This window comes from Chaetura pelagica, unplaced genomic scaffold, assembly GCF_000747805.2.
Source record: "Chaetura pelagica isolate M959 unplaced genomic scaffold, ChaPel_1.0 scaffold10, whole genome shotgun sequence".
NCBI classification, from domain to species: Eukaryota; Metazoa; Chordata; class Aves; order Apodiformes; family Apodidae; genus Chaetura; species Chaetura pelagica.
Window position 1 is genome coordinate 7,135,171 of NW_009952263.1, and position 23,799 is coordinate 7,158,969.

General features: G+C 36.0%; 1 protein-coding gene across 1 annotated transcript in view; it reads right to left on the reverse strand.

Annotated features, from left to right (window-relative positions):
* The window catches only part of KCNH8 (potassium voltage-gated channel, subfamily H (eag-related), member 8), a 185,937-nt gene that overhangs the window by 67,999 nt on the left and 94,139 nt on the right, over window positions 1-23,799 (reverse strand). Inside the window, exons 4-6 of the mRNA XM_010007532.1 lie at window positions 23,045-23,172; window positions 20,827-21,067; window positions 2,657-2,814 (exon numbers count right to left, since the gene is read on the reverse strand). Coding sequence (XP_010005834.1) covers window positions 2,657-2,814; window positions 20,827-21,067; window positions 23,045-23,172 — 527 coding nt within the window. The remainder of the gene's footprint in view (window positions 1-2,656; window positions 2,815-20,826; window positions 21,068-23,044; window positions 23,173-23,799) is intronic.

The following is a 23,799-nucleotide window of genomic DNA, read 5'->3' on the forward strand; positions in this document are numbered from 1 at the left end:
GCTTGCCTGCCCGCCGCCGCTGCTGCCAAAAGTCCCAGCGCCGCTTAAACCGCCGCGTTTCCAGCGTCTGCACACCTACGGTCCCGGAGCCGCGCACCGACTGCCGCCGCTTTGTGGTGGGGGGGGGCGGCCTGCGCTTGGAGTGCCTGCAGCCTCTTTGTACCCAGCTCATCGAACCTGCACTGCCGTGGTGAGACAATTCCGGCTACCCCAGCTTATAGGGGAAAATATAATCCAGCCATTCGGGCATACCCCTCCCCTCTGCTTCCCTCACGTGAATAAGATGTGTAACTAAGGTGTACCCATATATGTTTAATGTGTTGTAATCACTCCTTTTGAACCTCCTGCCCCAAATTGCTTTGTTTTCCCCACAATAAACCTTGCTGTTGTTAGAAATTTAGTAAGCACTGAGCGAGTTATTCACTCAAAAAAGTCGGGACATAAGTTCCTGTATCCTCTGTGTGAGGCGATACCCACGTGTGGATCTCTCAGCAAATCCTGATAAGTTAATACACTCCAATAAGGAGACATAATAGGTCACGGATCGTGACAATTGTTATCTTGAGAATTACATAATCATAGAATGGTTTGGGTTGGAAGGCACCATCTATCTCATACCACCCTGCCACGGGAATGGACACTTTCTACTAGACCAAGTTGCTTAAAGTCTTGTGCAGCCTGGCCTTGAACACTTCTGGGCGGGGGGAAGCATCCACAGCTCCTCTTGGCAACCTGTTCCAGTGTCTCACTACCCACGCAGGAAGTAATTTCTTGCCACAATGAGAAATACAGTATAGTAAGTCATTGTGTTTCCGTCAAGGAATTATATAAAGAACAAAATCACTGAGTCTGCTAGGGTGAATGCAACTTCCCAAATTCTGGATTTGTTCTCAGTTACCAGAGAGAAAAGAGGGTTGGCCCTCGACTCTCTGCTAAGCAGGGACTCTTTACCACACAGCAGCTAGCTGCCAGTGCTGGGACAAAGCAAATGAAGGAAGCAGATTGGATGTTGCAAGCACTTTTAACAAAGTATTTGACTCCTGAAGCATTCAGGGAACTATGTTTGTTGGTCAGGTTTAATTATGATATCAACACGGCCATACTTCTTGGGGCTTAGTGTTAGGATTTAATCTATTATCTAGGTATCTCATTAAGGATCCATTACTAACAGAGCAACATTTCAGTGCTCCTGGTTACTCTTAGTCACCATATTAGTGTTCTTATTAGGGGAAAAAAAACAACCCAAAAACAAAAAAGAAAAAAGAAAATTACAACAGACAGGATGTATGTATTAATCATTATATAGCAGCATTTTTAATATTGTGACATTTTAATTGTAAAAAATAATTATTGGGTAATACTTTCTTTTCCAGAATTTACTATAGAGAGCACACAACTCTTTCAAATGTTTAAAGAAAAATAATTTATTTTTTTTCATTCCTAATTCAAAGAAAAGATCAGACCCAGTTCATTCAAAGAAAAAATCCTAATGGAAATTAAACCAAGACTGTTATGCTGGCTGTTTGGTTTTAATGTAAAGGATAAACTGAGATAGTAGTGTAGTTAAGATAAAACTAAACAGGATACCTTATATGGAAAGCTTCCTGGCAAGTGTTTTTCCAGGATTTTTTTTCTTATACACGCCAACCCTGTCATCTGTGTACTTGTCTGTAACTCACAATGAAATCAGATTAATCTGTTCCCAAAAAATAATATAAAAAAATCTGAGAAGCAGAAAGCAGACATCTTATAACCCTGTCTCTTATGTGAAAAACTCACGAAACTGAGAAAATTCTGCAAATTTTTTTTTTCCAAAATTAAGCTTCCTGATTTGGAGCAGGAAGTGGTATTTGGAGGTTTGTTGATGTTTGTGGGGTTTTTTTTGTTTGTTTTTTGTTTGTTTGTTTGTTTTTTTGCTTAGTAGGTTCTTACTCTCCTAAATCTAATACTGGAAGAAAAATCTACATCTTAAGTAAACCAATACAATTGTAACCAGTCATGGTTACATGACATCACCAGACATTAGACCCACACATTTTTCAAAGTGATTTAAGCATTTTGTCATCATATTTCTAAAAAGATTCATTGAAACCAAAGCCAAAGTTAATGACAATTGTAAGCAATAGATATTAGAACACACACAAGTTGGTGATCATGCTATAATGTTTGCACTAGAATGCTGAAAGGTAAAGAAGATTCCTGGCTGAGTGAAGAATGCTGACCATACTGGCCGTAACAATGATGTACTTCACCACAGTAACAATATATGAGTCTTGAAAAATTAAGGATTGAATTTATGCAGTTTAATAGAGTAAAAGCCATAATGAATTGCATTTGAGTACAGTAACTAAAAATTAAGCTAATATAGGTGCAATTGTTTACAAAGCAAGGATAACTGAATTTAAAAAAAATGCTACATGTGTCCTTAATGATACTGAATGGCCACTTACACCCAATCATGTAATCTTGTACAATTTCATTGTATTCCTTCCTTCAGCATCCAATGTAAAAATGCACTACAAAGCTTAAAAGACACAAGGCTTCATGGGGTGTTTGTCTGTAGTTTTACTTTGTTTTAGTCTTCAGATCTGAAAAAAAAACCCTGACAAAACCCTCTTGGGAAAAGAACATTTTAAAAAGAAAGGTCACTACTTACCACAGTGACATTGAAAGCATAAAGAAGATCAAAAGGAAGTGCAGCAATTAAATCAATGATAAACCAGGTAGTCACGTAGTGGATACAAATAGATCTTGCTTCAAATATAACTTGGCCAGACTTGCTGACATATGTTGTTCGGAAATTTAAAATAATATCTGCTTGACAAAGAAAGAACAGAATCAGTAACAGTGGTTTCTTGATTCCTGGGAATAACACCGGGAATCCACTGCAACGGTGACAGTTTTTCTTATGCATGGCAAAAACCAGGCAAACAATCTAATAGAGAAAGAAATAAAACACAATGGTAAAAGACCAACATATATAGAGCTAAATCACAAAGTTGTTCTTGTCAGGAGTAAAAAGAATGTTAAAAAAAACATTTAAAACCCACTAATTTCAAAGGGAGCTTGAATTCAAACGAACAACACACATAGGTCTTAAACAGTACCAAATATTATTAGAGCATTTTTCTTAATGGAAAATAGGGGTATGATTGCTGTGCATAAGACACAATTACTTTTCTTTTGAGATAAAAAATAATTGCTTCATTTAAAAGGTGTGCTTGAAACTTTATTTTAGTGATAACTGTCCAGCACAGAGAACAAATGTCATCCTCAAGGATGACCCCTAGTTTATCAAGAGAAAAGTGCTGAGCTCACTTGACAAACAAGGCTCTTGGGCTATGGTGGACATCACAAAAATTATATGAATTGCTTGGTGGTTTGTGCATTTTACATGTTCCTATCTAACATTCCAGAATGAGTGTCTTTGAATATGAGATATAGTTTTGACGTGTCTTGCCAAAACACATTAATACCCACAGAAAAGCTCAGGTCTTGACAACAGAGTCTCAATTATTTTCGTGTCCTACAAGACAAAGACTATAATCTGCCCTCGAGCTATGCATCCAGCTTCTACCAACATTACAGAGAACTCCTTGTATAACTTCTACAACGTCAGAAAAGAGTTCAACCAAGCATCAAGGCTGTATTTTTTTTTTTTTACAGCAAGATAATTAGTCTGCTGCCTTACAAATTCTAATGGCTCATATTGACAACTATCTCATAAAAGAGAAAGAAGTGATCCCAAGTGTTAAGAAAATGCTTTTGACTGTGATTGACTCTTTTTCTCATTAAAAATTAACAACTGCATCTTGTGTGCATCTTGGCACCTGAACTCCAGTGGAATTTCTTTAGTGTCCAAGTTTTGAGAGGCAGCTTTCTACATGTTAGTCCAATGTGTAGTATATTTGTTAACTGTGTTATTTGAAAACTAGGTAGCTTATTATTAAGTTTCAGAAGGAGGGAACTGCCCTCCTTGTGTTCTCTGCCTATAGCTGCAAAGGCAGCAGTGACTCCTTTCTATCTACTAGATGATGCACAAGAAGATTTGCCTTCAGCTGCCTCTTCTACATGCGGCTCTTGTAGGGAGATGGCAGCAGCAGCTACTGGGGCCTGGCTCAGCACCATACAGAGAAACGAGTATGCAGATGTTTAGGAAGTGTTTGCTGCCCAAGCAGATGTTTCATACAGCCTCAAGTGAAGGGGATGTAGAAATGCCAAATGAAGTACCTACAAATGAAATCCAGCCTCTTGCCCACCAGTAGCGTGAAGGTATAGGAAGATGATGTCTGCCTTGCAAATGGAAATAGACATAGTATTTCATAATTTCAGTCTATTCAATTGATATGTTTTCACTTTTGATGTAGATATTTCCTTTCCTCACAGCCAGTTTTTTGTGTGCTATGTAAACCTGCTCCAATACAGCATATTCCTGACAAAAAAAAGCAAGCTAAATATTAACAAGTCCTAAATATTAAACATACTTAAACTTTTTTCTCTTAATAATTGAAACATATTAGTATTGTAACCTGGTTTTAATGGAAATCAAGTTAGAACTGAGAAGTAGGTAGTAGTAGATTACTAGTAGGAGCAGTAGATTGATATATTTTTGGTTTTCTAGGCAGTTTGTGAGGACTGAGAACTATTCTTCCTGCTATGCACACATGAGAATGAATGCCTACTTTCTGACATATCTTTTATCTTGCACTTTTCATTCAGTGTATGAGAAATGTCTGCAACAACCAACATGTATGAACAGACTCCCCTCAGACAGTAAAATCGAAGGATAGATTTTTCACAATGTGACACATTAAGCATTGCTGCCACCAGAACCATAAAAAGAGTAGTGGGTGAGCTTTGTCCTATTTATTATCTTTTGCATAACCTAGACAGCAAAATGCAAAAAAGGACATTAAAATATTATTTTCCCAATAATTTATTTGAAAATTAAAAGTTTTAAAATAAAAACCTTATGCTAATATAGAATATGTACACTAGAAATGGAATATGCAAGCATTTATGCAACTCTCTTTAAATGTGCCAGATTTTATTAGGCTGTGGTTGACAGGTATTTTTCCCCTTTTCCTGACTTTTCCCCTTTGTCAAGGACACAATTTTTCACTTTCCCCCTCATTTTCTCTCTTTTCTTATTGTAGTTTTTGTTTTCAGTGCCAGTACTTCTGAGTAAAGAAGGCATTGAAAATGACACTTCTCAACACTGTTGTTAGTATAATAAGGACAGCCAACATACAGACTTACAGCAAAGGACAGCCCTGTAAAGCAGAATAAGAGAAAAAATATCTGACCAGGTTGATATTAAAGGAGTATATCAACTTGATATAAAGCAATCTGACACAATATAAAAGCTCAATGGAAAATGCTGTCTCATTGAGAGGGTATGAATTGCCACTAGTGCAGGCTAAGGCTATCTTGTGATCTCCAGAAGTTTACTTTAGAATCTTTTGGCATTAAAAGAACATTAAGAATGGAAATTTTTTTACCCTCGCTATACCAGTGCAGCAGTGGACAGTGGTACCTACAGGACTAAGATGCCTAAGGCTGTCACTGTCTGTGTTTGGACCAGGCAGATCTGGTATTTTGTGATCTCTTCTTTTCTGCCTTATGAACATAGATACTCTAATAGAACAGCCAGACATTCCACGCAGAAATTACTGTTGAAGCCTTGCCAGAGAGTTTGCACCGCTATTTTTGCAAATTAATTAAAAAAATTAAATCCATCCACCTACTAACTTTACCCAGTCACTTGCATTTCATTTTAAGTATGACAGAGTAGCTGACACTCAAGTGAATGACGAACTCTTTCTAGATTCAAGCAGGGGATCTTCTGCAACCACACAGTACTTATGACAGTATTTCCATCTTCAAAGAAGCAATATCAAACTTTGTTTCCTCCAGCAAAAATTTTTAGATGTTCCTCCTAGTTTTCTGTGATGTGCTGCTTGGACATTGTGATGATGGAAGCTATGAAGTATCTGAGCTAAAGACCTCTAGATTTCTTGAGCACAACATATGAGAATGTTTGCCTAAACCACTGCCAAACACTGGTACAATGTGTTACAAAAATGTAAGTTTCCATCTTATCATAGAATCATGGAATGGTTTGAGTTGGAAGGGACCTTAAAATTTATCTAGTTCCAACCATCCTGCCATGGGCAGGGACATCTTCCACTAAACAAGATTCTTGAAGCCCCATCCAATGCGGCCTTGAACACCTCCAGGGCGGAGGCACCCACAACTTCCCTGGGCAACCTGTGCCAGTGTTTCACCACCCTCAGAGAAAATGATTTATTAGTAATAATATCTAATCTAAATCTATCCTCTTTCAGTTTAAAGCCTTGTCCTTGTAAAATGTCCCTCTGTAGCTTTCCTGTATGTGCCGTTCAGGTACCGGAAGGCTGCTATCTTGTTTCATCCTACTTAGATTTGCATTGAGATACTAATTTTGTGCATTTGTAGTATATTATATGATGCTCTGAACCACAAAAGGATCTGATGAAATGCATAGCTGCTATTAAACTGTCATGCTTCATTATATACACTTTACATTTTTCTTTTTGAGTGAAAAAAAAAAAAAAAAGCAACCAGGTTTCAACATTTCATCGCCCTAGAGGTTTTCTTCAACTTTTTGTAACATAATAAATAAAATATTAGACTTTCATTTAGCATGTAGCAAGACAAATGCACATATGAATGAATTTCATTGTCATATGCATACATATGTTGCAGCCTTAAGGGAAGCTGAATTCCGTTCCATTTCTTTTAAATTTTATAACAAATAAGGGTTAATAGTTTCAATTCTAAAACCTTTTGGTAATTTGGGTACTATTTTCAAGTACTTAAGTGTGGAGAGTAGAAATTATTTTTGAGCTATATTTCACATTGTATTTCACTTTTATGGCTGTTCTACCCTGGCAGTGAAACAGGCACAAACAATGAAAGTATTCTTTTTTGCAAGCACAATTTATGCCCACAAAAAGTGAGACCATTTGTGAAAAATATAATCTACTCATTTTATGTAGGATGATAACAGGTAACTTCAGCTTCAGATTGTTCTGTATGCTTAGTAGTAAAACTTCCTAACAGCTTCTAAAAAATTAATAACTACCTGACTTGGGATTAGATGTTCTGTGGAAATTTGGGATAAATCATTGTTGCAATCTATTTTTTTGTGGAGGGGAAAATAAGTTATTTTGACTGAAAACCAGTTACTGTTTGAATGTGGAAAACATGAGTTTACCATACATACATGGACCTTGTGAAACCTTAACATAATCTACCATGTGCATGTAAACACATCAGGACAAGGCACAATGATCTGAAGCTTAAAGAGGGGAGATTCAGGTTGGACATTAGGAAAAAGTTCTTTCCTGTGAGGGTGGTGAAATGCTGGAACAGGTTGCCCAGGGAGGTTGTGGGTGCAACCTCTCTGCAAGAGTTCAAGGCCATGTTGGATGGGGCTTCAAAAACCTGGTCTAATGGGAGGTGTCCCAGCCCATGGCAAGGGGTTGGAGCTAGATAAATTGTAAGGTCCTTTCTAACCCAAACCATTCTATGATTCTATGATATGATGAAATTAGAATTCAGGACATTAAGGTAAATCAATAAACCTTACCAGTTAAAAAACCCAACCAAACCAACCCTAAAAAAGTAATAAAATTGCAAGATACAAATTAATGCAGAAAATGTAACTGAAACACAGAAAATGTCAGTGACTATCAAAATTACAAGTTTGAAATTGAGAAGAGAACAAGTTTACATTATTATCAACTGAAGATATTTATAGAATATTACAGTCCACTTGTCTCTTATTTTCTAAAACAAAAGCAAAAAAACAAAGCAAAACTGGTTTTGAAATGAAATAGGAAGATTTATGATGCTAAATGATGCTGCAGAGGGTACAGAAGCTTATCATATAACAAAGGAGGCATTAGACATTTCAAGGAGCTTTTTGAAGACAAAGTTCCTCCGAATATTCAAAGTGGAATTTGCTGAGAGCCACTTTCTAAATCACCAGTATTAACTTTTAATAAAAGCTCAGAAGACTGGAAAAAGGAAAGGAAATTGAATTTGCCATGATAATTTCAACAATTCAAAGGAAAAAAAACAACAACAACACACTAAAAAGGTGATCCAGAAACAATAGGTTTGCTAATACGATCATTCTGGCATATATGTTAAATGTGTACTAGTAACAATACATGTTAAAGTGCAGCTAATGCTGTAAGTTCATGGAACGTGTGAAATCAACACACTGCCTTTTGCTAAGAAAATTATGTCTGATGCAGCTCGCAAGCTTGTTGGTTGCTGCAGAAAAGTTGGATATTCTCAAGTTATTTCCTCCTGTATCATCATAATATGAAGGTCTGCATTAACCAGAATATGAGACACAAAAACCAAAAGCCAGACCTGGCTTTCTGCTTAATTTCAAAATGTTGTTGCTATAGTTTTGTTTATAAACAAAACTGTTTCTGGAGGATTCATCTCGGCTGATGAAGTTCACAGTCATATGGTAGTTTTGAACAAAGAAGATACATGACAGTGGCCAATCCAAATCCAAAAGTAAAATGGATCATATATATGGGTCTTCATGTTATAGGCAAAATATATCTAAGACCCAAGGAGGAAAAAAGTATCTGTAGAAGGGGAGATTCTGGCTAGGAAAACAATGACACCATAAAATATTTCTAATAGCTGAGTATCAGTATAGGCTTAGTACAATGCAAATGGCAAAATGGAGAATATTACCTGTGAATAGGAAACAGTTCATGTCACTGGTGACAACTACAGCTATACAGTGCTAGCACCCTCACCTCAAGACAAATGAAAATAGAAAAAGAATTAAACAGAATGCAAATAGAAAGGGAAGAATTTAAACAAACAAACAAACAAACAAACCTGGACTTTACATGATGTTATAAATTCAACTTTCTTGGTTTACTCAGCACCAGAATACTAAACTGACTTTTACTTGCTTTCATCCACTGATAGCTAGTTAAGGAAAACAGGATACACTGGGCAGACATTAAGTAAATACATTTTGGAAATCAAATATAGCTTAGCAAATGAGGTGATGAATTTGCATAATTTGGATTCACATTAAACACTCATACTATAAAAATGGTGTCATACTAAAGTTATCTAAATTACGTTCAAGTACAAACAGTTAAATACTCATCTAACGTGTACATGAAGTGTATTTATATATGTAGATCTACCCAGGAGAAGAAAGGCAGGTTTGGCTGTCATGATCCTCCTCTGCAGCACTGAGTTACTCTGTTTTTCCCTTCATTTCATAGCTTTGAGGGGAAAAAAAAGAGATTTATTTGCATTTCTTCATGCATGTTCTTTAGGTAGGCTACACAAAGCCTGGGTAAGGGAAGACCTTATCCTTAAGTCTGTTAGCTGTTACATTCAAGAAGCCAGATATCACTTCCCCCCCCCCAAGATGCACTACTTCTCTTTGGTCACCCACTACTGAGGGCAAAGAGAAGAGGCAGAGAGAGGCTTGGCTCAGAGGGAGGGTCATGTTGGATCATTCATTTGAGATCTGAGAAAATATGTCTTTAGGATGCACTTTCATCAAACGACCAGTTCTAATGCCAGATCTGGGTCTTGTAAAGAACTGCTTTCCAGGTTTCACTGACAGGAAATGTGTTATGCTGTCTTCTCCAGTTTGAAGCTGGAGACTCTGCTAAGATCATTTGACATGTACTAGTTAACCTATATGCTGCTAGCAGTGGATCTATGGTATTTCTGACAGTTGAATCTCTGCCATTCTGCCCCTTTTACCCCTTAAAGCTGAGACTCCTTAATTAATTACATCTTTGGCAGAGTCCTTGAGTTTGTTTTTGTGTTTTTTTCTGGTTTGTTTGGGTTTTTTGTTTTTTTTTTTTAACACAGTGTTGATCTTTCTAATTTTTCAAGGTTTAGTGCAAAGAACTAAAACAAAGTGACCTAAACACATATCCAAGGCAATCTGGTTCCATGGACTGAGGTCTTGCAATTTAAGAACTACTGTTTTCATTCAAGAAAACCCTCAGGCTGAATAGATCATATAAGAAAAATCAGAGATATATAAAATTTTAGATTAGTTCATCAAGTAGTCTCTGCTGACCCTGCATTCTTACAACTGCAAAGAAATTCTGAAATTTTCAGCAATGCCATTAAGATGTGAAATCAGTGTGATTTTTTTCCTATGATCCATAATGAGCAAGGAGTCAGTTCAGCTCTGCAGATCCTTAGTAGAGTTAGTTGGCTACTATTCACATTTACACATCACTATGGTGACACCAGCTGCATTCATAACTAATTCATGTAGATTTGCTTGATATAGATAATGTAGAAAAATAAGAATCTTTACCTTACTGGTATTTTGAAGCTTCTCATTTTCATTTGTCTCAGAAACCTCAAGTGTTTAGTTATCAAAAACAGAGATTTACTTACTTATTGCACGTTAGCATTGTGAAACAACTAAAGGTTTACCAGAAGGGGAGATAAATGCTTGCTTAAAATTACCCTAAGCCCTTGGGTACACCAGAGGCTTATCAATGTGCATATGAAATTCACTGTTCAAGATTGAAGAGATTACAGGTATTTTTGTACAGCACCTCTTTCTGCTTTCTCATCAAAGTAATTTAAGACAACAGTCCCAGATAACATTTATCTACACAAAACAGAATAGCAAATAGTAAGTGCTGCTTTCTGCATCCAACTCATTAGATAAAAATGCAGAGGGAGGTGTGATCCATCTTTTATTTTTGAGAGCTTGCTGAGCTTTACTTGGGTGTAAAGTGTTTCTTCATTTGTGCAACCTTTATATCTTAACTGCTGTGGTAAGGTACTTACTGAGAAAGCTATAAAGGAAAAAACATCAAAAAAGAACTCCTGAAGCAAAAAACTTTTATAAGCACAACTAAACCTTGAACACAAATTTAGAAATAACCATTTCTCCTGAGAGATTGTATTATTGTTAGGAATTACATGTTCCACAGCCTTTTTGAAATAGCTGTTTAAGAAGTGGAAGATCAACCTTTTTTTTTTTTTTTTTTTAATAAATGTTTTCATATCACTAAGACTAAGAATGGGAAGCAAATTGAAGCCAAAAAAGACTAGTTAGGTATAAAAAACCATACAGTAATCCATTCTGAAAGTACTCATGGATTATTCAGTTTATTAGAAATTGTTCGTGAATCTTACTGTGCACTAGCTTCTACCTACAAAAGACACTAACCTATCAAAGAACAATTTAAAATTGAACACAAACATAAATATTGTATAGCTTTTGAGATTCCAGACAACACCACAGCATCAAAACTAATGGTTTTCTTTACTGCTGAATTGGTGTTCCAAATGCCCCAAGACGAGGTGGGCTTTCAGCATTTTCAACAGCATGAAGGGCAACAAATTTACAAATTACAACTGTAAATCAGGTAAGAGGGACATTTAACCTCTAAGCTGACTTTTTAAAGGATATATGAAGTGACTAATATCTATGGACAACTAGTGGGTCAAAAGTTTTCGACAAGAAGTATAACTGAATATATTTTCTTTAAGCATGCTCTAACAATGAACTTCAGCCTGTGCAAACTTGATACTTAAAGCTGTATTTGCTATGTTGCTTTCAGACTGGGGCAAGAACTAAAATATCATTTCTGTTTCAGCAGTTTTCATAACACTAACAACAAATAAATAATTAATAATAAACATCATTACTACAGAAAAAATATCAAATTAACTCACTGCAAATTTTTTTCTATGTAAGCTGGAAAAACATGATTTTACGTGATCTTGCAAACTACACAGTTCATGCCACATGCTTAGGAATGTAGAATAAGGGACGTAAATACTGTCTCTGACATGAGCCACATAATTAAACAGTTATCTAAAACCAAAATAGGAGTAACTGCAGATAATATCAAATTTTTTTTACTCACTACATTCTGTGCTGGAACATCAAATATATCATCTCTACATTAAAGTACTTGATGTAGAGAGGAAGGAAAGGGTGAAGTTTCTCTATTTTTGTCTTCATTAGGAAAAAAGCTGGGCTCTTATTTCAAGTATGATAATTCAATTTCAATTACAATTAGATGGCAAAAAAAGCAGAGTTCAAGTGAATTAAAGCTCAAGATGCAGTCTAGACTATCCTACTGACTATAAGAAAGGCCTTTAAGTAATTTATAAACTACAAGGTGACTTTTCCCCCAGATCTTTACTGTCTTTTAGCATAGATACTGTTGTTTTCTTTACAAACACCCATCTATTTTAAGCCAGCCCTGACCTGTGTTGCAGACTTTTGCTCGTTCCCCACTTATAGCTGTGCAGGTGAGCCTTTGAGCTTAACAGAGCAAAGTCCACCAGTATGCAAAGCATCAATTTTGCTGCCACCAAACAGTAAGGTGAACTTGACCTGGCAACACTCAATAAGGAAAACCCAAGTTCTCTAATTTCAACAGGTTTCGTGCAAGAAATCATATTACCTGTGAATCACCTATCACCTCCAAATATTTAAATAGAGCTTTTCATTCAGTTATTTCAGCTCTTATTTCTACCTCCAGCTCATGCAGAATCACTTCATATTAAGAAAAAAATCAACAGCAAAACAATGACCAGTTGTTCTCAGAAAGACTGCTCTGTTTTTTCTCCCTAGACAAATCTCTTACCTCCCTATCTCCTCACCTTCTCTTTTACACTCTGCTTTCAGCGTATGTCCTCTGGCACTGCTGAGCTGCTGTGTCTGAACACAGGCTTCTGCTCCTCACACTCTCTGACCACGTGCACCTGTTGATGCAGTTTCTTGCTGTTTTTCCAGTGCTGTTCTTCCTTCTCTCTAGCCTGCAGACTGATCACTTTCCCCTACAAACCCCACACAAGGTAAACAAGAAGCTCTGTTAGGCACTAAGCCCCTAAGGTGCATGTAGATAAAATAAACATTTATTTGCAAACCTTACAAAATAAGTTGGTATAATCAACCTCAAATCTCTACTCTGACTTATCTTCTGGTTGGATTCAATAGCTCACTAGCTGAATCTGCATGGATTCTCTCAGCCTATTGTTTCCACCGCTGGTAAGGTATGGGCACACAACCCTCAAAAAAAAAAAAAGGAAAGAAAAAAAAAGCTTATAAAAATATGATATCTCTAAAACTGTTATGAAGTTATTCTGAAAAATTGAAAATAATTAATTTGTTCAAAACCAAAACCCAGTTGTTTCAGCTATGAAAGTGTCTGCATTAGTTGCAGTTTCAACTTTATATCTATATTTCGCTCCAATTAAGCTCTTGTACAGTGTTGACACCAATAAACATCAGAAGGTTGGGACCAACATTACTCTGTTTTCTTCCAAGTTTACAGTTACCATGGCTACATGCTTTTGTGGCATTTTCATTCAAAATTTCTGAAGTCAATACTGTGATCTAATTGAAAAGCTCTAACTTATTCCCTTCTGTATTTGAGTGATCAAATGGCTTTTACTCATCTTTTGATGACCCTTTTCCTTTTCACAAGCTTCCAGTGTGACAATCCCTATGTCACAGCTATGCTCATTTCCTAGGAAAAGACAATTGATTTTATAGTTGGGCATAAATCTGCTGGAAACTGAACCATAGGGTTTTGGAACCACTCGGTGACCTCTCTTGAGTTAAAGTTTTGTAGGTCACATTACACCCTTTACAAAGACATCTAAATTTCTGGCATGCTCACATTCACACACAGACACATCCACTCAGTAAGTGTTATGAAGATGCCAGTTTGTACTGGTGTTCAACAGAGGGAAAAAAATACATTAAAAATATGAGGTTCTACTTAGAGCACAACACGGGTTGCACTTCTAAATGATATGAAAAGAGTGAAAACCATAACCCAGTATTCATCATACTATGCTTTACCAAGGGGAAGTCATGTTTAACCAACTTGATAGCCTTTTATGAGGACATAACCAGGTAGACAGATGATGGTAGAGCAGTGGATATGCTTTATCTTGACTTCAGGAAAGCATTTGACACTGTCTCCCCCAGTATCCTTGTAGCTAAACTGAGGAGGTGGGGTCTGCATGATCAGCTGGTGAGGTGGATTGTGAACTGGGAAGGAAAGAAGTCAGAGTTGTGGTCAATGGGACAGAGTCTAGTTGGAAGCCTGTATCTAGTGGAGTCCCTCAGGGGTCAGTACTATTCAATATATTCATCAGTGCCCTGGATAAGGGAACAAAGTGTGCTGTCTGCAAGTTTTCTGATGACACAAAACTGTGAGGACTGGCTGACACACCAGGGGAAATTTATTGAAATACAACAGGGGAACTGTATGGTGTTGCATCCGGTAAAGAATAACCTCATGTATCAGCATAGACTGGGGACTGACCTGATGGAGAGCAGCATAGGGACCTGGGGGTCCTGGTAGACAGAAAGGTGACCATGAGCCAGCAATGTGCCCTTGTAGCCAAGAAGGCCAATGACATCCTGGGGTGCATTAGAAAGGATGTGGTTAGTAGGTTGAGAGAGACACTCCTTCCCCTCTACTCTGCCCTGGTGAGGCCACATTTGGAATATTGTGTCCAGTTCCTGGCCCTTCAGTTCAAGAAGGACAGGGAACTGCTGGAAAGAGTCCAGCACAGAGCCACAAAGATGATTAAGGGAGTGAAACATCTCCCTTATGAGGAAAGGCTGAAGGAACTGGGTCTGTTTAGCTTGGAGAAGAGGAAACTGAGGGGTGACCTCATAAATGTTTACAAATATGTAAACAGGTATGTGTCAGGAGGACAGAGCCAAACTCTTCTCAGTGATGTCCAATGACAGGACAAGAGGCAATGGGTGCAAGCTGAAGCATAGGAGGTTACACATAAACATTAGAAAAAACTTCTTTGCTGTGAGAGTGACAAAGCACTGGAACAGGCTGCCCAGAGAGGTTGTGGAGTCTCCTTTGCTGGAGATATTCAAAACCTATGTGGACACGTTCCAGTGTGAGCTGCTCTAGGTGATACTGCTCTAGCAGTGGGGGTTGGACTAGATGATCTTTCAAGGTCCCTTCCAAGCCTTAAGACTCTGTGATTCTATGCTATTAACCCCTTTTCTAATTTCAAAAGCACAATATGATTTTCCTGTCATCTCAAGTTCTAATCCCTGTTTAAAAAAAAAAAAAAAAAAAAAAAAAAAGATAATCCAGAAGTAAAAATGTATCCAGTAGCCAACTGAACCTCTTTACCCATAAACAAGATTATTATATCTGAATCAGTTAATTTTTCTGTGCCAATATTTTTCTCTTTAGGCTTGATTTTTTTAAAAAATAAATCCAGCTAGGATTAGACATGTGATCAAACTGCAGCATAATAGCATAATAACAATTTAGCATTAGTCAGATGATTCAGTAGCTGCCCATGGCACAGTTTTAGATTGCAGCCACGTGCTAGGTAATAGAAACCAGATTACCTCTCTTTTTACTGTGAACTAAAAGAAGTTGACAAATCTTGCACCTTTAGGGCAAGTTCTGTACATATAAGCAATAACCAGGGGGTTGGGTGATGCATGATTTTTTTATTACTACAGTAACTCAATCCTGTGCATAAGACCTAGATGATTTATGTATATAAACCCCACTGATCTTCAGAGCAGAGTTTCCTACACCTCCTCCCTCTCCCAGATGTTACGACTGGCTCCTCTCTGGTTTATTATTTTTATCTTATTTTATGTGGTTTTACATTGATTTTCTTTAGATAGCAATACTTTCCCCAAAGTCCAAGCTGTTTAATCTATCTGATTATTTGAGCCAATGTTACTTCATTATATATGCATAATGGTATTAAAATTTGTCCAGAGAGCTGTTAGTAAAGATTCTGGGAAATATTAGTGCTATATTGTATATGTTTATATGTATTGTATTGTATTATGTATTGTATATGTTTATATGGTAAAAAGATAATTTCTAGTAAGATATAGGAATAATATATAACAAAACAACATATTTATAACAGCCTGTTGCAGCTGCTGAAGAAAAAGCAACGTTTTCTTTTAAGGAAGGTATAGCAAATGCAGAAGAGATACTAAGTAACAATCAATACAAATTACAAAAACCTTGACATGGAAGTCTAGACCTGTTTGGAAAAGAAAAAGGAAACACTGCAGGCAGGAATAAGAAAACATACAGTTTTAGATATATTAGGAAAGAAATGCTGATGTACAAAATCAGTTTCTTTGTTCTAGTGGCATCTCATTATGAAAGAAACTAGCATTAACCTTGCAGAAAAAAACAGATGTATTCAGTAAATATTTCTTACCTAATTCTAAAGATAACTATTATGTTATTTTTGGAATAGAGCAGCAAAATATAGTTCTATCAAATCAGATGATAAATTACAAGCTTTACTCAGAATCAGCTGGTAATGACGTTTTAAAGCAGTACTAAAGACTTAACAAGACACCACTTCTGCAGTAAATGCTGTGTATTTCTGCCTCTACTCATGAGGTTCCCATCACCTTACATATGTTTTTTCAAATACCTTTATCATGCATAATCCACTTGCTTTGTTTTAGGTATTCCTTCATAAAATCAGATTTCAGAAAGAAGCTTTTTCGGTACTTCTTTAACTACTTCTTTTTAAAATTTTATATTTAACTTTGATGGTACATGGCATAACATATAAGGACTCCCTCTTGTAACCAGTTCACCAGTAGTTTAACTGTCATTCACTTTGGCCTCAGGAAAAGTAGGAAATATCTCCCAAGTTCTGGAGTAGTAAACCGAATTGTGGGACAATGATTTCTTAAAACTTTGGATAGGTCTATAAGCATACATTTTGGTTTTGTTTTTTTTAAGAGAAGCTGGCTAACAATGTACAGCAATGACACCACACCTCAGCAGAGGAAGACAAAGAATCAGCAGAGGCAATAAAAGTCAATACCTCCCTTATCACAACATTTATCTGTTTCTACCTGAAGGTACAGTAATTTTTCCATAGAAATGATAACTTCTAAGTTCTTGTGGCTTATGCTTGTCTCCCTTATGTCCAGGTGGATTTTTTTTTGTGCATGGAAACAATATCTTGTGTGCAGACTAGCATCTGTGCTCCTTACAAGGGTACTGGAAAATTTTCTAACAATATAGTCGTTTTGCCAACCTCAGTTTGGTGCTTTGAGTGACAATCTTTAGAATATTTGTTAATGCTTTTCAGCATAAACATTTTGTACTGTGCATTCATATTACTAGGTAATCCACAGTTCATGAAAAATGTATTATGGCCTTCCCTCCCTAATACTAGGTGTATCAACAATGTCACTCTATTTTGTTCCATGTTTTGTTCATATGTATTCATAGATGAGATAATTTGATGCTCAGAGATGAATTGCCAAAGATAAATTCAAACCACTCCTTTGGTGTATACCTGAATTTTAGCATATTAGTGTCTGAAAGCACACTTTCTAAAATATGGTTCAAAACACAGCCATTGCCTTTCAAAATTAATGAGTTCTATTGGATATGAGGTCCTCTAGACACTGATGGTTTTTTACATGACCTTCTATGCACTTGCAAGGGTATGAAATGATAGTCATAACAATGAAAAAGAACACGAGGGGGGAAAAAGGAAACAAGCACAAAACCTCCAATTTAAAGTAAACCTAAAAAACCCTGTAACATTTAATACTATCTCATCTGATTCAAACCATTTTTATTTAAATGTATATATTTTCAAAACAATACTATACACTTGAAAGACAATGCAAGTCGTGCATGGTGATATTAATTTCTACTTGTTTTGTACCATATTTTATTAGCTCTACATATTAAAGATCTGAGGCTCAAGGACTTCATATGATTTAAGACAGTTTTGGAAAGATTTTGAGTAATTGACATTTGTGATAGACACTAACGGGTCAACAAGTCTCTTTGCAGTATAATGCAATACAAATCACAGCATTAGGGCTTCTAGACATGCTGTTTTTAAAAAATGAAGTTGCAGATTAAACACTTTGGTAAATAGTATTTAACAAGAGAGAGAGATACACATACAAGCAAAAGCAATCTTACTGACCATGATTAATTTTCTCTCTTGAAATCGCAAGTCACAGATAAAGTCTTCAGACAAGCTCGTGTGTGGGAAGAGCTGGGAAAGGATGGGTTAGCTGTCATTTTTTTCCCACAGGTAGGCAAAGGAGTACTTTGTAGAAAATAATTTACAATTTCTGTTGTCAGCACATTTCTAAATAGTATAATTTTATAGCTATAATTAGTATCCAGGGTTCTCCATTTCCCACTAGAATCTGGATGATTTACAAATAGAAAACTAAAATTAAAAGTTAAAGGTCAGTTATTTTTATAGCTCTACTCTCTGCAGTTTTTTCTGGCCACCTTAGAAGACAAAATACACAGATACCTTTGACCTCATCCAACAAGCAATGTATTAGCATTACCTTGAATGCATATTTCTTCTGAACCATCACATCAATCTCAACTGCTGCTGAAGACCTCCTATTCAAACTCCTATGAGTGAGTCTGTGCATTTACCAATAAAGTATTGACAATTATTTTCCAGTAAAGTTACAGTCTTCAATTCAATATTTTTTTAAAGCAAAGAAACCTCATGAACACCAAAACAAAAAAACAGAATGACAAACCAACCAAACCCAAACCAACCAACCAAAAAAAAACCCCCAAAAACCCAAGCAGTATCTGAAAACTAGAATGAAACAGTTGCAGGAAGAAAAGCACTATATATCATAGTTTCAGAGAAGTAGAAGTAATGCAATTGGGGTTTTATTACTATTAAAAAGGAATGAACTGGGAGAGAGATTCTCCCAGTTTTCCAAAAGAGAGAAAACTTTACAAACATTACTGAAAAGAAACCAAGATCCATTATTTCTCTTAGAAATATTGAAACTTTAGCCATACAGACATACCTATCTACAAATCAAGGACCCTGGTATTGTGTATGCAAATTAAGGGGCATAAACTGAAGTCAATAATGTAATAAAGCAGGTAATCTCACTCCCTAAATGAAACACTTTTTAAGATAATTTTTTTATGTGTTCGCTTATATACTCTAGTGCTAGAAAGATTTTCTTTCCACATATTTATGATATTAAGACAACTAAAACAGTCAAAGATTTTATAACTAAACTACTTTTAAACTATCATGGGGTAGAGGAAGCAAAAGATTTACTTACGGGAGAATGTCAGAAAGAGTTTGTACACCTTACAGAGGAAAAGACATCTGAAATTGCGTTCCAACACCACATATAAGAAGTTATAGAAACACTAGCATATAATGGAACTATCAAGTAAAAAAAAAATTTTTCCTGCATGTGAGAAGCCTGAATTATGTTCTCTCTTCAAACTCTTCCCCAATGTTATTATTATTGTTCATCTTCTGTTTAGGTTTTAGAGAAATTTAAAGGCTAAAGCAGTTAAAACTTCAGCTAGATGTGCTTTTTCCTCATAAATAATTTTTAATTCAGATCAACAATCCTACTTATAAGCACCCCAACTCAGGACAACACTTCCATATGTATTTTTATCATGCTTAGGCATATACTGAGTAGCAAACTGGATAAGCCTAAAAGATTTTTTTAGCCCATAGATTTATTCAAACTCTTCTGCTTTAAGGAAACCTTTAGCCTCTACCCTACTATTTCCCTTGAACCGATAAGCACACATCTCACTCTTGTCATGCTTCTGCTCCCTTTGAAAACACAGTTTAAAAATGAAGACCTTGTTAAGGCCAAATAAGAGTTTACACAAGTTATGTGCATAAAAGGAATACTATTCTATATTCTGAGAAGTCTTAATAAAATCAAAGCAGACAGAATCTTTTTCCCCCTATCCATGGTTAGACACTTGTAATAACTGAATCTTTGATTGCAGAGTTGCTGTGCAGTTGAGGGTCCCATCTCACACAGATCTCTCCACTGACTTTCTAAAGCAGCAACATCATCAAAAGAGTTTTACTCATTGACTTTTTTCAAAGCACATAAATTATCCATCAAAGATGTGCTTGTCAGAGCAACAATGCCCTGAAACGTATGCTTAAATTTATGCTTACTGTCAATCTTACTACATTCCATGTTTACGTATGTTCTGAGTTGTATTCATGCTGCATTTTAACAGACAAGGGACCATTCACAGGTGATTGTAAACACATCATTTTCATTAAATTAAATGCAGAGATTTAAATGCAGAATAAAAATTTCCTGAAAATACTTCATAAATCTTTCCTCAGAGCCACAAACTTAAAAACAGATAATAACTTCAGAAACAAATACTTTGGGGAAAATGGAACCATCGTTGAAAATATAGGGGAGGAATATTTGTATGCTACAGTACAGTGTGGTTACCAGCAACATAATCATACAAGGTACTAAAAAGTACTTTATACACTGTTCTTTGAACAGTTTGTAGTTGCAACCATAGTTTGATTTCCTTGATTAATGAACTAAAGTCTAACCAAAAAATATGTAGTAAAATTTACAGAAAATCTTCTTCCTTTGTTTTTTATTACACAGCTACTTTATTGATCCCAAAGATACCATTACTTTGACTTACTAATATAAGTATTCTATATTTCCAGCAAAAGATAGAAACAGAAAAGTAGCACTGAGCAGTGCACCATCTGTCTTGCTTCCAATGAATATTACAACACATGAATCAGTTAGATACAGATTATATTTTCTTGTGCTCAGATTCTAACTAACACATTCACAATGCAGAACAGTTCTCTGGACCAGTGTGTAGTGAAGGATATAACTTATTTTCTCTTCAATATTGTACATTCTGTGAAAACCTTAAATGTTAAGAAGATCCCAAACAAACCCCAAACATATCTTACCAATGATAAAAAGAATTTCCACTGCAATGTCACTGACAGTTGTGCTTCGAGTTGTAGACAGCTCATCATGGCCAATAAAGCAAACATTGTAAGGTACAGTCACAGCAACATAAAACGTTGCCAGTAAAATAAGCCAGTCCCAGCCAGCTTTAAAAGTGCTAAAATGCAACAATATGAATTTGGATTTTTTTGCATCTGAAACTTTGTATTCTGGAAATGCTGGTTTATCTACAAAAACATTCTGAAAAAGAGAGAAAAAAATAAAATGAGACAAAACAATTATTCAATCATACAGACACATTTCATTTCTTCCAATGCAGAAATATTACGTAGCCTTATACAGGCAACAGCTAATGCTAAGTCCTCATACTTAGACAGACCTGCTGATGGAATAACTTTATTGAATGTTGGGGCAGGAAGAGGAATAATAAGGAAGAGATTAAATAGAATCAGGAGGGCACTGAGTCTGGCAAACTCCTTCTTCCTTGTTTGGGAGAATTCTGACTGAAGAACAGTGTTTTCCTGCTGGACAGATACATCTGCCTAGCTTGTCACAACCTTTCTCATTGTGTGCTTCCTTTGAAATACTGAGTTCCCGGCCTTCTCCATTCTTGGTTCTCATTCATGAATCCTAAGGGCTGAATTCTCATTGCTGTTAACATCATCCCATTTTCAATCACAGAGAAGAAAATGTTCCTCTTATGGCTTCTAACTCATAGCTCTAAGTATCTAGGCACTACAGGCAGTAAATTAGTATGAAAAAGGATTAAACCAGTATAACATCTTTTGCACTAGGATTTTGACAGTACAGGAAGGTAACTAAAAGCTATTTAGAAGTCATATTCCTAAATAATATTACTACACTATGAAAATATCACTGGGAGACCTGGTCACATTTTGAAGAATTTTTTTGTTAAAAAAATTTACACTTTTTCAACTTCTGAATTTTAAACATATTTTTAGCCTAAATTTTAAAAATATTTTACATTTTTTAACATTTACATTCAGCAGAATTGACTGTATGCCCTTTGAGGCATATACCAGTTGTGTATTTTCATGTCCTTAACCTACACCAAGTTTTTTCTGGTTTTAATTTGTAACATAATAATATCTAGGAGGATGTATTTGCATGGCAGATTAGTTTTGTTAGCCAGGAAAAGGAATATGCCCACTGGCAGATAATCTTTTCAAGGTGTTCATAAATTATATATTTTGTCTACTATTTCCATTTTCTGTCTTTCAACCTCCCAAAACCATTGAAAAAAAAATCCAAAACAAATAAAAAGGCCATTTTTTTCTTGTGGTTCTGTCAGAGATTGCATCTTTTTGATATTACAATATGCTAACAAGAAACTAAACGCTTGTGAAATTCTAAGAAAAAAAATCTTTATGCTACCCCAGCTTCTAATAGCTATAGGATCTCTTTGTTGGAATAGGCTCTCAGATACTATTCTCACAATTTTTTATATGTACATACTGATTTCATATGCATCTCTACTTTTCCTCTGCATTAGCTGTTCTTAAACACTGTTCAAGAGAGCAGGAGAGTTACTCTTCTCCTGGCTGTATTTCCTTAGAAGTCTTTGTGCTGCTATATCTTTGATTTTGTCTATTGTTTTATTTGTTTTTTGCAATATTCACAGTCGGTTTTATGAACTCGCTTATTACTGCTAGTTACTAGGGAAATGCAAAAGTAATTTGAAGAAAGAAACATCACTACTTCAGTTAAGAAATGAAAAGATGAATTTACCCTGTACAAAGTTGGAGACATTCACATGTAAAGTTGCACAAATGAAGTGTAACTTTCCAGAGCTTACAGAGCATAGAGATTTTCAGCTTGAGTAATATATTCAGTTTCTTCATTATTTTCTTAGCAAATAATAATTATTCAAATGCAATAATTTGGATTATAAGGTAAATTGGAACCTGAAATTTAGTTATGTGAAATTTTATAATGTGGGTTTCCTTGGGATAAATTAATGTCTGTTTACAGTATGGATGGCTAATTGCACTGTCTTGGCATATGAAGTGTAACAAAAACCATAGTGGACCTGCCCTTAAGTATGCCTTTCTCCTCTTGTTATCATAAAATTAGGATTAGGACATTTCTCAGGTACTCACTGAGCTTTTACAGCACTATAGGGAAACAAAAAAACAACAATACAAATGTAAAAAGAGTACTTTTTAAAAAAAAAAAAAAGAGAAGAAGTGCACCTACATTATTAATCTTTAATTTGTTCTTCTCTCTTCTTTGTAGATGTCCAGAGATATGATAAAGGACAGCTCTACTCCGTCTTCGTGCTGACTCAAAATGTGATCCTGCTCTTCCTCTTCCTTTCCATTTTTCTGTCGAAGAGAAGCAAGAGTTTATTAAACATCAGGAAATGGCACTTCAACCTTTGGGAGCTGAACTATTGACATTTTAGACTTTTGTAGAAATAGAGCTAGATCTAAAGACTGCACACACCTTAGATTTTTTAGGGTTTTTCTGCTTGCAGTTAAGAAAACAAAATCAATCTCCTGACTGGCAAATAAAAATCACTGTAAAATTGTAATTGTCAAATACCTTGCTGAAACTCAGAAGCATGTAGTTACAATGCATCATTTCACAGAATCATAGAATGGGCTGAGTTGGAATGAAGCTTAAAGATCATCTAGTTCCAACCCTCCTGCAGGCGCAGTGACACCTCCCACTAGATCAGGTTGCTCAGGACCCCATCCAGCATGATCTTGGATACTTCCAGGGATGGGGCTGTCCTGGTTTGAGCCACAACTTCCTTGGGTACCTGTTTCAGTGTCTCACCAGCCTCACACTAAAGAATGCCCACCTAATGCCTAACCTAAATCTCCCCTCTTCCAGTTTTATTCCATTACCCCTTTTCCTCTCACTGCATGCCCTTGTAAAAAGTCCATCCCCAGCTTTCCTGTAGGCACCCTTCAGGCACTGGAAGACCACTATAATTTCTCCCCAGA